This window comes from Lepidothrix coronata, unplaced genomic scaffold, assembly GCF_001604755.1.
Source record: "Lepidothrix coronata isolate B3197 unplaced genomic scaffold, Lepidothrix_coronata-1.0 Scaffold293, whole genome shotgun sequence".
Classification (NCBI taxonomy): Eukaryota; Metazoa; Chordata; class Aves; order Passeriformes; family Pipridae; genus Lepidothrix; species Lepidothrix coronata.
Genome location: NW_016690473.1, coordinates 11,130 through 26,241, shown reverse-complemented (window position 1 = coordinate 26,241; position 15,112 = coordinate 11,130). Strand labels below are relative to the sequence as shown.

The window sequence follows — 15,112 nt, the reverse complement described above, 5'->3', positions numbered from 1 at the left end:
GTAAAATAAAATCTTGGTTTACTTACAGCACTTAGAAACGGATGACTTTTGCCAAACTGAAACTGGGAGCAGCCCACGGGCCTGACTGTCCATGAAGTTTGCAGACGAGTGTCCAGCAAACTGGAACTCTTGGCACAGAGTGCCTGTAACAAAAAGGATGCAGTTGGAGAATCCTAGATAGGCCACACCTCAGATGTTGATAGACCTTTGCCTTTCCCTCAGACAGTCCAAGGCCACAGCACAGAGCTGGTGATAAGGAGGTTAGTGCTGCTTGGAATCATCCTGGTTGAGGATACAGTTGCTGAAGATAGGGCTGGAGCTCCTCTGCTCTGGAGCCAGGCTGGGAGAGCTGGAGGTGCTCACCTGGAGAAGAGAAGGCTCCAGGGAGACCTGAGAGCCCCTTCCAGTGCCTAAAGGGGCTCCAAGAGAGCTGGAGAGGGACTTGGGACAAGGGATGGAGTGACAGGACAAGGGGGAATGGCATCCTACTGCCAGAGGGCAGGATAGATGGGATATTGGGAAGAAATTCTTCCCTGGGAGGATGGGAAGGCCTTGGCACAGGTTGCCCAGAGAAGCTGTGGCTGCCCCTGGATCCCTGGAAGTGTCCAAGGCCAGGCTGGACGTGGCTTGGAGCAACCTGGGCTAGTGGAAGGTGTCCCTGCCCATGGCAGGGGGGTGGAATAAGATGATCTTGAGGGTCCTTTCCAACCCAACCCATTCCATGATTCCATGTGGCCTGACTGCAGGTGAGGAACCCTCCTCGTGGCCAGTACTGAGGGCAGTGCAGTGGCCACAGCGACCCAGCACTGGTGGGAACACGGGAGAGCAGGAGAAGCTCAGTGCCAGGCTGGGGCACAGGCAACAGCAGTTCTGCCCACCGTGGCCTTCCAGCTGGAAGCCTGGGTGGAAAAGGTCTGCTGTGGCTTTCTCCAGGTTCATTGTTAAACAACTTAAAACGCTTAAAGTGAAGCCTGTAATATTTCGTATTATATTATTACATTTATATATACCTGCCAATAATATTTTATAGTAGGTAATACAAGTGTAGGGTCGTTACAAAGCCAGCTCTTGTCTTGCAGCTCTCAACTGATCCAGCAGCAAATGATGGGAGGTTGAGGTCCAAATAACCAGTATCACCCTCTCTCTTGCACATACTGGGCTGTGCATGTTGATCCTTCTACACAGCTGGTTCCCTCCTGTGGTGGTGTGTGAGTGTTCCCAAACACCCACATTGTATGTGCTCCTCAGGGCTTGGCAGGATTTTATTCAGATTTAAGGACACCGTGTTTACTTCAGGTGAGTCCACAGAGGTTGCTTAGATGCAGTGGAACTGAAACAAAACATGAATTCCGGGGCGACAGGAACATCAGCTGCTGGTATCCAGAAACTTGGAGGTGATTTTTGTTAGTTATGAAATAAAACAAGTTGATAAAAGCAAACTTCATAATGGACTTCCCCCCCCAATAAATACAGCTTGTCTTATTTAATTCATAACTTTTGGCTTTCTAAGGGTTTGTGTTTTCAGCCTTTCACCCTCATAGTCGTCAGCGTTGGAAACTCAGCATTCAAGAAAAAAGTGATTTTTCACGTCTCAAAATAGCCTGACTTCACCAGATAAGATGTTAAGAGAAATGCTGAATATTATGACAGCCTCCAAGAAATTCTTAGACTTGGCAGTGCTCTAATAATTATGGTCCAGAGCTGGAAAATGCAAAAACCCAGGCAGCCACTGGTTTCACTCCCCAGGAGGAGAAGCTCTTCAAACAGGCCCCTTCAGGGTAGGATCTTCTGAATTTAGTGACTTAATCACAATAATATTGTTCAGCGTAGGGAATTGGGTTGTTTGGGATTTTTTCCTGTGAGAAACCAACATTTTGAGACACTTAAGAAGAGGCACTTCTGTTCTTGCAAAGCTGAAGCTCTACGTGATGCATTTCTGGCAGGGATTCAGAGGAAGATTATAAGTTTTCACTGGCATTTTCTTTAACAAGGTACCTTCAGCAATCACAAAATAAAGAAGAAATCTCATAAATATTTGCAAGCTGTGAGAATCCCAAGGAGTCTTTAAGAAACATACTTTCCTCATCCTAAAAGTTTCAACTTTGGTTGAAATCTGAATAATTATCTCATTTCACATCAGAGTTTTACACATCTATCAAAGAAGGTGCAGAGTTTTAACAGCAGAGTTACAGGGCTGTTTCTAAGAGAGCATAATTTACTCCAGCAACCTTAGAAAATAGTTTTATTTGGGAAGGAGAAATGTGTTTTGGTTAGATCAGCTTTGGAGATGCCTTGCAATCCCCTGCTGTCATCCAGGGACACGTAGGACTGCAAGGAATGAAAACTGGAAATTGGGAAATACAGCTTTGCTTCCAGAGGGTGGATCAGATTTCAAGTAATCATATGAAGCATTAGGCCTGGATGTTTTTGGCTGATCCAGCATTTCTTAGCCTCATTCCAGCTCCTGGGTGGAACAAAGCTGTCTCTGTAACTGGGATTTCTCTTTCCTGCTTTTCTCATTTGAGCTTCAACCCTCGCTATAGCTGACTTTTTTTTTCCCCTTTTCTTTTGGACAGAACTGTCCCAGCCTCACCTCGAGATTGTTTAACAGAGGATTATTGGCCAGAGGAGCATTGCCTCAATGTTCAAGGGACAGAGGATTCCAGTTCCAAGGCTGAAGGCTGGTTTGCCTTCTGGACCACCCAGCTCCGAGCTGTGGATGTGGAACAACATCTGCAATCCCTGGGATCCTGGTGATCCCAGCCCTGAGCAGGGCCAGTGCTGGGCTGAAGGTGGTGCTTCCTCTTGTGCTGGGTGTTCTGCATCACAGCCCTGATTGCTGCTCTACAGATGCTTTTTTATTTCCTTTTTCCCCCCCTCCTTTTTATATTTATAGATTTTTAGACCAGGAATGTTTATTGTTTTGTTGCACAACAGACTAACTATCCTGGCACTGCTTTGCTCAAGGGGAAATTGTAATCTTGTGTTTTAAATACAGATAGGACAGAAACCTTCTTGTGTTCTCTGCCTGGGTTTGGGTGCTTTGCTGTGGAGTAGTTTTAATGAGTCACTTCATCTCTGAGCTGGGAATAGTTGCTTTCCTTTGAGGAGTGGGTTTGGGAACTTTATTGGAGGTTTAAGAAACACACGGAAAGACCAGGGGAGGCCCAAGCCTTGGACTCTGCCCACGATTCCCTGCTTTTGTATTGAACCACCATGAACATTCCTCAGTTGTTTGACAGTTCCTGTCAAACCCCTGCAGGAAGATATTTATTCAATGGTGTGAAAGAAATTCAGCAAGTCTGTGGTGGGTTTGTATCTACCTTTTTATCTGCTCGTAGCATTGGAGGATAGATTGTGAATTGCTTTAAATTCGCTTTTTAGGATTTTTTTGGAGGGCTTTTAGGCAGTTTGCTGGTAGAATGAGAGATGAGCAGTTGCTGCCTAAGATAAAGCTACTCAGTGCAGGCAAGGCAGGCAATTACTCCTCACACCTCCCTGTGCCCCTTGTTTATCCCCTTTCAAGGACGGTGAGGATGTTGTTCCTGATTAAATCTGCTGCCGAGGCGAGTGCCAGGAAGATGGAATGGGATTTTCAGAAGCAGCAAAAATAATGGCACTCCTTTCTGTTGAGCAAATTACAGCTGAATGCACACTGTAATGTGGAAAATGGGCTTCCAGGATGAAGTTGATTATCTCAATCCTGTTTAGTGCCCGGGCTTGCTGCTCGAGGGGCCAAGGGACCCCAATTTGGGAAGCTCCTCTGCAGCTCTCTTGCACTATTCATTATTTTGGTGGGGCTGACATCTGCTGTGTGTTATTTTCTGAGGCTGCTGCAGAACTTTCTCATCCCATAGTAATGCTGCTGATGTCCTTTTGCAGTGGTGTATCTGCTGCTGCCATTTCTTCTCTTGGTTGTCACCAAGAGCGTAAGAATTAGATGTGAGATGAAGTTATTTTTCCCCTCAGTTGGAGTAATCAGAGCTGTTAACCCCCATGTCTCCCTCTGGAGGAGGAGCCTCTCTGTTTTAGGTGTCAGTGTGATTTTTTTAGCAGGATTTTGCAGAGGCAGGAGACACTGTGAGCCACCAGCTGGGACAAATTCCCTGGGATCACCAACACTTGGACCTTGGTGCAGGTGTATGTTTGAATTCAGTGAAACTCTTGAATTGTATTCCCAGTTGTCCCCAACTGCTCCCCCTGCTCCTCTCAAGCTGAGCTGTGTTTTACCAGTAAATCTATACTTTCCTACTAATAATATTTGAAAATATTAAACAGAACTTTTGTGTGCACAGAGATATCCCATTAACTGTGCCTGTCCTACAAGTGTGCAAGCAGTATTTATTTGCAGGAGGGCTGTTGACTTTTAGCAAAATCACTGACATTCAGAGTCAATTTTTCCTCTCTGAATGCAGAACCGTGCAGTAAAATGGTATTGTTATTATCCTGCCAGCTTCTTACACAGTGAACATTTTTCTCATTTGACTAACAAACTGCTGCAAATATTGCAAAGGAAATAATAAGACTGACAACAGCTTGTTTAATAATGGTAATTTGCTTTATACACAGGTTGAAATAATTTAAAATACATCCAATTCTTACAGATAGCATTTCTTGAGGACACAGTGAGATTATCTGGGTGAGCAGTCATGCTTTTCAGACTGATCTGCTGACAGAGGAGGGGAGTCTGGCTGAATGACTCTGCTTTTTTCATTTGTGAGTGTTCATGAGTCAGGGGTGGTGACTGAAAACCATGACATGAGCTCCTGAGGGCTGGCTATCCCAGGGAAACCCTGGGCTTCTGGGGAGTCAGGGTAAAACCTCTTCTGGAATGTCTAGGGGGGATTATTGCAGAATTTCAAAGAAATAGTAAATTAAAATATTATTTCACAGTTCAGTTGGAGACTGGGAATAAAAAAGCACAACCAAGGACAAACCACCCTCAAGAAAAAACCCCAAACCAAAACAAAAAGCAGAGGAAGGAATAACTTTTTATGTATTAAAAAGTTTGAAAAGTATTCTTTGAATGTAGTTTTATGTGTGTTTTTACCTTCAGGAAATTGAAGCAGTAAGTCCAGATCTACCTGGACTCAGCTTCAGTTTGATTCCTGGACTTCCCCTCCTCTCTGGGAGCTGTTGTTTGTGAGCATTTCTGTGTGTAAATGAACTGCAGAGATCAGAGTCTGATGCTCGTTAGCACTGAGGCATTTTATATGACTTTGCCAATGGAAAAGAGGTCATAAAGCTCTGATATAAATCTTAATTCATCAGAGCTCTGTGGTGATATATTTATGAATAAAAATTGGCTCCAACATCCCCGCTGTAGCTGATAATAAAGACAATTAATAGATTAATGTATCATATGGAGAAGATCATTATGAGACTGCTCACTGTCTCCTAATGGATGGCAGGAGTCTCCCAGGTAGTTTTAAATGTATTAACTTTACCTGTAATAATCATATATATAAAAAACTGTTTTTCCCCTGTCTGTACTTTTTTATATATTCTCTGAAAACTTTACTAAAATTCAATTAAAGTGCAACTAAGCTCTGTTACCTGCTGTTGGGTTTTTTTAGAGGATCTTTCAAGTGCTTGCAATTCTTGCTGCACATTGGACTTACAGGCTGAAACACGCCTGTTAAGGATGAGGTGTGGGTCGTAAAGGTTGTCTAAAACACTGTTTAGTGGCAGGTTCTTGCTGTTTTGTGAAAACTTGACTGCCAGTGGAATATTCAGATATTTTTGCTGTCTTTGGGTTTGCATTGAGGGTTGCCTGAAATGTTAAATCCCTTCCTAAACCAGCCAGTGATGTGAGCTGGTGCTGCTGGGTTAATGTGTAATAGGGATATTCCATAAGTTATCCCTCACCAAAGGCAGGGAGCTCTGGGAGGAGGAATTGGAGGTGTTGCTGGGAGACAAGTGCTGCTCAGGGCTGCTGCCTGTCCCTGCTGTGTGCCTTTCCTGGCATCCCTCCTTGCTCATCCCATGCCCTGGAGCTGCAGAGGGTTTCATGTGGAGCAGTTTCCTCCAGCTCTGTGCCATGGGGAGGGACTGTGCCCTGCCCTGGACTCACCACCTGCAGCACACTGGGATCACCAGCTGGGTTTGGGGAATTCATAAATGTAGATGGGCTATTTCTGAGCTTTATTCTGTATAAGGGCAGGTATTTCCCTAAGAAATCCATGGTGAGAGCAGGCACCAGTCCCTGTTTGGAGCCCCTGGGTATCAGGCCCTTTGCAGAAGCTGCTGTGACACTCTGGCCCAGCAATCTCGAAGTCTTGCATGGCTTTTGACTCCAAGATAAGCAATTTGTCACACTCTTGGAAAGCTTAGATCAGCCCTTTCTAGAGAAATGTGCTTGTGATGTCTCTAGCAACATGTTCTAGGTTGTGAGTGAACTCTGGCTGGCCAGAGAATAAAAGCTTTAAACATAATATATGGCCACAGGTCCTGCTGAAGCAGTTCCACAGCATTTAAAGCTGGGTATAAATTACGTGGCCTTGACTGTGTAATTATTATCTTGAAAGCAGTAAAGGCATAATTAGGGGTGTGGGGCCTGAGAAGAGCCTCTTCCAGGGCTGCCTGATGTGATAGGGCGAAGATAGGCTCTGTTACACTTTGACTTCACACAAACACGATTCTTGCCTGTGCATAATGCCAGAGGACGTATCTGTAACCCACTGTCTCTGTTTTATGTTTACTTCAAACTCTGCAAACCGGTATTTCCTTGGTCTGAAGGGGTGGGAAGTGTTTCCAGACAGTGCCACAAGTCCATGTTAAATTTAAGGGTGGTGCAGTTCTGGTGCACCAGTGGTGAGGGTGGGAATGGAAGGGATAGTTGCCTGCAGCCCTGAGAATAGCTCCTCATCACAGCCTCTTGTACAATGGTTCTTGCAGTGTCTCCTCTCTGAGCAGCTTGTTTTAAAGTACCTGGCCATGAAATGTAGGCAAACTTTAGTTATTCTCAGAGAAAGCTGTAATGGGGAGCTGTACATAAATTGCAGTACTTTACTTGGGTATTATATGTAATATAATTTGTATAATGGCTATAAAATCTCTGTTTTTGCCAATAATTCTCCAGGATGCACGGAATCCTCAGTAAAGAAGGTCCTGTTGCTGTCTGTAACTTTCCCAGCATCTGTCACTATATAAACACAGCTATTAGCAGTTTTGTTTTCCTAAGAAAACTTTATATATCCTTAATTAAATCATTACTGCAAAATTAACCAGCGTAAATATCCCAGTAATGTGTTGCTCATCACTTTATGATCTGGCATAAAGCTGGAATGTTTCAGATATTTGTGTTGTGCCTCGTTCTGCAGAGCAAACATTGTCCTTTGAAAACCTACTCCTGTCAAACAAGTGGATGTTGGACTGGCCCCAAACTGGGGAGATTTACTGGTCACTGAAGTGAAAGTCAGTGCAGGGGCTTGTTTTGGGTCCCTGGTTTCTGTTGGAAAAGTTGAGGTGACCTGTGCTTTTGTGGGTTTGATCCCTCCTGCTGAATCAAGCTGGGATACTTTGTGTGCTTGGCACCCTTGGCTGGGCCTTCCCTTAAAAAGTGCCTTTGTATTCTCGAATACATTTCTTCTCTGTAATTGGAAAGTAATCAAACAGAGCATATTTATAAGCAGTTGTAGGGCTGAAGCTGTGAACAGGGCTTCTGGATAGCAGGATTTCGTGTGTGCTGCAGGAACACACTGATCACGTCCCCAAGTTATCATCCCTCTGACAGGGGAGATAAGGGAAGCTCTCTGTGCTCGGGATTTCCTACTCCTTGTTTTCTGCTCCCCTCCAGAAATTCTGCTGAGGCTCCAAATAACATCTTTAAAGACTTAAAGCCTTCATTTGCCACCATCCGTGGTGCGTGTGACTGAGCTTTTGGGAGGTCCAGGACTGATTTTTAGCAGAACTGATCCTGTAACATGTTAACTGGTTTTTGCTGTGAGACTCAGAGAGATCAGAGCCCTGAAGAAACAAAGTGTGTGTGTGTGTGTGTGTGTGTGTGTATAGCTGAGTTCAGAAACAGAGAGTAAGGCTGTTGGAGCAGCAGCTCGTGTCCAAGTTGAGTTTTTAAAGTATGTATTATATGGCCAAGGTTGTCCTGCAGAGGACCAGTGTGTTCACTGCAGGAGGGGAGGTGGAAGTGCCATGAAGGGGAGCTGTTCTTGTCCCTGAGTCCATGTGACACTGGGTGTTTTCTTATCAGCTGGCAATTCTTGGGCCCTGGTAGGTCTTGCCCACACTGCAGCTCCTGCCAAAACTTGTAGCCACATACAGAAAGGTTATTATAGAATGATTTGGGTAGAAAAGCACCTTAATCATCCAGTTCCAACCCCCTGCCATGGGCAGGGACACCTCCCACCAGACCACGTTGCTCCAAGCCCCATCCAACGTGGCCTTGGACACGTCCAGGGATGGGGCACCTCCCAGCTCTTGTACACCTACAAGTACATGTGGATGTGGTTTGTGTTCATTGTCAGTGTTCCAGGAATGGCAGGTACCTGTTGTCTGCCCAGGTGTTTTGGGAAGAGCTGGATGCACTCCTGTCTGGGTGGGTGGGTGGGTGGAGCTGGAGCAGCCTGGCTGTGCAGCAGGTTGGAGCAGTCCTCCCACACGGGCTGGTCCCCGTGGGAGGGAGCTCTGTGTTGGTGCTGTCATGGGTGGGCTCCTCTTGCCAGAGCCCACGTTGTACAAGTGCTTACAAGCAGCAAATTGCTCAAACCACCATAATCTCTCTCCTCACACCTCTCAGTTCAGACTGTTGTGTGGACAGTGCCTTCCAGCAGGACTAATATGAAACACACAGATAGAAATGCTTTTGTAATGTGTATTTGACAGCACTAAGGGTAAAGCTGAAGGAACATTTGTCTTTGCATTGGAATGAGCTGCTTCTCCCAGCAGCTGCAGCAGCACCACAACCTCACCTGACAGGAGCTACACCAGCAACTCTGCCTTCCTGTGTTGGGGGTGATGTGAACAAGGGTGTTTTTAGGTGGTTGAGCTTGGATATTGAAGCCTGTTGGATATTGATGGATATTGGATATTGATGTCTGTTGGTGCATGGTCTGTGTCTGGGGTGTGTTACAAGTGACTGGACTCAACCTTTGAGCGACTTCTTGGCTCACATCCTTGAGATGGGATCTCATCCATGAGATCTTTCTTTGAGGATGTGCCTGTTGTGCATGGCTGAGTGTGACAGGCAATGGTCAGGAGACATCTGGCCACCTTGAAACAGCTTTTTGAAGGAGGCAAACACAAGGGTTTATCTTAGTTTTATCTACTTAGTTTATCTAGGACGAAGAGTGGACAACCCTAGAATGTTCTAAATATTTCTCTCTGTGCTGAGTGGCACTTGGTGCAAAATCTGAATGGTGTTTTGGGCATAAATCTCACCAATCCCACCCTCTCCTGTGCTGTGCAGCTGCCCTTCAGGCCCTGAAGCGTAAGAAGAGGTACGAGAAGCAGCTGGCACAGATCGATGGCACGTTATCAACAATTGAGTTCCAGAGGGAAGCCCTGGAGAATGCCAACACCAACACTGAAGTGCTTAAGAACATGGGTTTTGCTGCTAAAGCCATGAAAGCTGCTCATGACAACATGTAAGTGATTCCCTTCTGCACCTTTAGTTTGTCGTTTGTTTGATCTGCTGAATGCCAAGTGTTTCATGAAGGTGGAGCCAGAGTAGCAAAATCTTCTTTTAAAAGGCTCTAACTTAAACTAAAATGCTAGAAACATTTTCATATTGAACAAAATATGCAAATATGATGCTTCCTCAGTGTACCACCATTTATTCTGGACTCTGCCTTTGTCCAAAAGCAGGGTAGCACCACTGTAGTCTAAAGCAAATGAGTGCCTGTACCAGTTACAGATCCATCTGGTGGTAGCCTCAAGGGGAGACTTAAAAGTTCTTTTCTGTGCAGTGGAGTTGGTGTATGTAGCAATAATTAAAGGTAAACTGCATTATGGGAACGTTGTGCTTGCTCCAGAAGCAAATATTGTGGCTGTAATAATGCTGAATCAGGAAAGAGAGCAAATTCTTATTAATACCAGTAGTGCAGAACAAAACCCCTTCGTTGGTGTCTCTGTGTCACTGCTGCAGGCTAAGCTTGTTGGAAAGAGCAAAAAAAACCATGTATCATTGTGTTCAGACCACGGGCATAAAATTCAGACTTGCATGCAAAGAGTGTTTTGGGAAAGGGCCTTGTGAATGTCACCGTGGTGTGGCATTTCTACAGAACCCAAGAATCACAGTCTGAAGTGTTGATTGGGAATGTGCCTGATGATACTGAATTCCTTCCTTTCTTTTACAGGGATATTGATAAAGTAGATGAATTAATGCAGGACATTGCAGAACAGCAGGAACTGGCAGATGAGATTTCAACAGCCATCTCAAAGCCAGTAGGATTTGGGGAGGAATTCGATGAGGTATGTTTTGAATTTGCTTTTTTTTTGTTATCAGTGAGTCACAGAATCCATTGGGTTGGAAAGCCTTAAGATGATCAAGTCCAACCACTGCCAGGGCCATCCCTAACCCTTGTCCCTGAGCAGCACATCTGCATGGCTTTCAAATCCCTCCAGGAACTGTGACTCTCGTGAGATCTTTCTTTGCAGGTGTGCATGTTGTGCGTGTCTGGGTGTTCTCCTGGGGTATGGAATCTCTCCTGGATGTTGTTGTAGCTGTTCCCACCAGTGCAAACAGCAGCTGTGACTCAGACTTTAGGCTGAGAATGGTCTGGATGGCCTGACCTGAGAATGTTTGGACTTAGATTTCTCCTTCCCTTCATCATGTACAGGAATTGATAACAGTCAGACTCCTCATCTCCTTGATTTGCTTCAATCCTGTAATTTAAGCTGTTTTCTTTAATAATATTATCAGATAAGTCTACTTTTTGATAAATATGACTTAAAGTTCCTTCCTTTTTTTTTCTTTTTTCTCCTTTAACAACCTAGGATGAACTCATGGCAGAACTAGAGGAACTAGAACAAGAAGAACTAGACAAAAACTTGCTGGAAATCAGTGGTCCGGAGACAGTACCACTACCAAACGTGCCCTCAATATCGATACCCTCCAAGCCAGGTAGGGATGGACCTTTACCTGAAGCATTTTGGATTGTCAAAAGTGTGGTTTTTCATCTGCCAGCTCCTTGGACTGGGGAGATCTGGCTGCAGGCAACACAGACATTTTGCTTGAAATTGGTTCCTGAATCCCAAATCCCATCCAGTGCATTTCTCTGGAGGGGAGAACCTGCCTTTGACAAGCACCAGGAAAATCACTCCCTGTTACAGGAGCAGTTATTGTCTGTTCTGGCACTCCCAGCTTCTCTGCAGCCTGGATGATGCTCAGGGAAGAGTGGAGGTCTGGAAAAAGGGAGCTTTTTTCCAGGTGCTGCCTAACAGGGATGTAACCTTGACAAACATACCAAGGCTGTAAAAGGGAGTGGAGAATAAAGTAACTCTGGAAATTAGAATCACAGGATGGTTATGGTTGGAAAAGACCCCCAAGATCATCCAGCCCAACCATTAGTCCCAGGCTGGTTTGGATTCCCTCATGGAATCACTTCTTGCTGCTGCAAGTGTTTGATTTGATCCCTTCTTTTCTGGCTTTTGGGAGGATCCACCCTCGGGGTCCCCTCTTTGGGGAAGGCTGTTGCCTCCTGTGCAGTTTGCACAGGCAGGAGGGTCATCCAGTCTTCCCAGTCCTACAGCACAAATATCCAGGGAATTGCAGTTAGTGTGAGGATTTTAGATGGAGAACAAACGTTTTTGTTTACAGAGACAGTCCAAAGCTGCTGTTCCATCCGATCTGATCCCTGTGTTATGAAGGGGAAGTGGTACCTCCTGGAATACAGCTGAGTTGGGACACCTCTGGCAGCATTAATGGGATATGAGGCTTTGCAAGCCTGTTTTGCTGAGTCTGCCTGAATGTATTATGGATAAACTGTAGACTTTGCAGCTCTATTCCATGTCCTTACTTAGGAAAAAAGTCCAGAAAGCTAGTGAGTGGAAGTAATCCCAGTTGGTTGCTGTATCTGTAATTATCCTGCTGCCTTTCCAGGCTTGGATGGACGTGGGAAGCAGCAGGCACTGCCAAGCCCAAGGTTCTGCTTTATGTGCCATTGCTCCTCGTGTGTTACAGTCCTTTACTTTTGACATCATTGATGTTGTGTTTTTCTAACTGTATTTTGCAGAATTGCTGACCAGGGTTGAGGAGAGGGGGCTGATTTGTATCGAAATACCCTAAATCAGAGACTTTGCCTAGACTTAGATCCGACAGCAGGAGAAACAGGTTAAATAAACCTGGGAAACTTACTGAAGCTTCCCAAAATAACAAAAACAGGGAAGGTTTTCGTAGTAAAAATTCTGAACATAAAGCTCAGTGTTTTATAGGATTTATGCTAAGCTGCTTTTGGATGGAAACTAGAATTCCACTAATGTATTTAAATGTCATGCTGCTTTTTGCTTCAATAAAGCTGCCTCCAAGACTGGCACTTGGGAAGATTTGGGATTCTGGGGGGGTGGTGGGTGGGGATTTTGTGTGGATTTATTTTTTTAACCTAAATTGGTTTTCTCTTAGAATTGACTTAATAAACACTGGGATTAAAAGTTTGCTTGTGGTCACCATGGGTCGAACTTCCAGAGGGAATATTTCCCTAACAATGCAGGTTCACGTGTAATTATTTTGGGAATAAGTGATGTGTCTTTTGAGGTAGAGATGACTCTGTTACCTCCTTTTTATTCACGAAATGAAAAGTGAACACGAGCTTTCCTGCTTTTCCAGCTCTCAGGAGCTGTCTGGATTTTGACTTTAATCACTCTAAATGAGGAATTTTTTGCTCTTGCCACCAGCTGGGTTGGTGTCAGGAGAAATTCAGGCAAAAGCTGTTTTTGTTTAATGGAGGCTGGAAGAGCTTCCTATAGAAAAACAAATCCCAAATTTGTACAAATGAGAGAGGTCTTGAGCTTGACTTAAGAGCTGACTCAGGTCTCTTTGTGTCAGTGTTTCATTTGGAATGACACAAACCAGTTGGGGTATGAATTATTTGACTTCCCCTCCCCCCTTGAAGCAAAACCACTCTCTGAGGAAATGACATCTTTTATTGGTATTTTCCAAAATTATTGCAGCTATTTTTGGGTTAAAACCATTTTTGCTGAGTTAATGGAAACTGGACTTGTCCCATGATGACAAATAGCAGCATTTGCTCCTCTGGAAGGAGCAGAAATGATGAGAAGGCAGCATTTAGGCTGCTGCCTCCCATCCACATCCCTCAGCTGCCAGGGGAGTGGGAAGAGGAGGGGAATAGGATGTTCCCAGGGCTCTTCAGCCCCTCCAAGAGCCTCAACTGACACAGGGCTGGAGGCCCCCAAATTCTGTACCTGCCTGACCAAACACAGGGACCTCATTTGTTGTACTTTGAGGACTTTATGGTGAAATAAGGGATTTATTTTTAACGGAGAAGAGATGTGATAGTGGAGACATCAGATGAATTTCTGTAAGAAACTGCATCCCTCTGAGAGGGGCTTCTGCTTGCAGGCTTGGAGATGATGGGAAAACATCACACCTTAACCTTCATGGACATTTGCATTCTTCCTGTGTGAGCTACTGTCTTTTCCTACCAGAGGTGGGAATATCAGGCAGTTCAGCCCATGCTGGCTCTCTCACAAGGCTCCTTTTATTTCAATTCAAGGAGGTTTTGTGTATTTTTTGCCCTCTGCTGGCATTTGATGCTTCATTTACTGGTTTGTCAGTGGCAGAGAGGCCACTGGGTTCTGTCAGGATTCCTACTCACCTTTTCTTTCTCTGCTTTGCAGCCAAGAAGAAAGAGGAAGAAGAGGACGACGACATGAAAGAGCTGGAAGCTTGGGCAGGAACCATGTAACCACAGCAGTAACTGGCTGGGAAAAAAAGACTCTGATTACCTATTCTGGGTACAAATGTGTTGTGTTGAGGAGAAAAGCATAAGCAAAATGTCTTTATCTTTTAATTTTAACCCAGAGCAGTGGGAACTGCATTGCTGTTTTCTGCATAGCATGGTCTGCACAGAGGAAAGAAGGGGGAGCAGGGGGAGTTGCCTGCAGTCGATACGGTTGAATTTCTGTACAAAGGTCTTTGCAAAAATCAAACATTCAGCTTTTGGACTGTGCTACTGCCACTGCTGGATCTTCAATTTGGGCCATATTGAATCGAAATAAGCTGAAAAAAAAAAAAAAAGCACTCTCTGTAATTTTAAGTCAGTCTAAATGTGTCTAGAAGTCTTGTAAGGCATTTAAAAACCAGGACAAGTCCTAAAGCCACCGTTGGCTTCTTATTGTGTTTTAGGTGCAAGAATGCTTTAGGTTTTTAGTTTTTGCCAGTTATATTTATATCCCTTGACTGATGTGTGGCCAAGGCTTGTGTTTGTCACCGCCAACGATGTAGTCACTGTTCCCATTTTAATTGGTGATGATGATTTGCAATCGATAAACGCTCTGTTGGACATAGGGAAGATCTCAAGTTCAGTTGTACATTTTTCTACATAGCACTACAATGTTTATTGCTTTTTTTTTTGTGATAATTGATAACCCATTCAGATACATGCACACAATTATTTTAATTAAGAAACTACTATGGATTGCACTGTATTAAATATCTCGATTAATTTTCACCCGTGGCTGCCGTTGTCGACTCTGTGTCGTGTTTGAGCAGTCTGGCTGCAGGAGGAAACAGGGAGGGTCAGGTTGGACATGGGGAGGAATTCCTTCATGGAAAGTGTTGTCAGGCATTGGCAGGGGCTGCCCAGGGAGGTTTGGAGTCCCCATCCCTGGAGGTGCCCAAGGAAGGACTGGATGTGGCACTGAGTGCCCTGGGCTTGGGGGACAAAGAGGGGGTCAGGCACAGACTCTTTGATCTTGAAGGTCTTTTCCAAACTTAGTGATTCAATGATTCTATTTTGTGTCAAAATCCCCCCACTGAGGAGAAATCAGAGCTGAATCCGCAGTAGAAGCGACAGGTTCAGAAACAGAGCTGGGGATTTGGCTTTATATTTTTTGTTGTGGAAATGATCTCTCATGCACTGTGCTAACAAATGTATGTTAAAGCAGCAGTGTTTTCTGCCAGGAGTGGTGGGTGAGC

The 15,112-nt window shown here is 44.7% G+C and overlaps 1 protein-coding gene across 1 annotated transcript in view; it reads left to right on the top strand.

The window, feature by feature from the left end:
• Positions 1–14,645, top strand: part of CHMP4B (charged multivesicular body protein 4B) — a 21,987-nt gene extending 7,342 nt beyond the window's left edge. The window contains exons 2-5 of the mRNA XM_017837142.1: positions 9,425–9,602; positions 10,314–10,428; positions 10,954–11,080; positions 13,813–14,645. Coding sequence (XP_017692631.1) covers positions 9,425–9,602; positions 10,314–10,428; positions 10,954–11,080; positions 13,813–13,880 — 488 coding nt within the window. The 3' untranslated portion in view covers positions 13,881–14,645. The remainder of the gene's footprint in view (positions 1–9,424; positions 9,603–10,313; positions 10,429–10,953; positions 11,081–13,812) is intronic.
• The last annotated feature ends 467 nt before the right edge of the window (positions 14,646–15,112 follow it).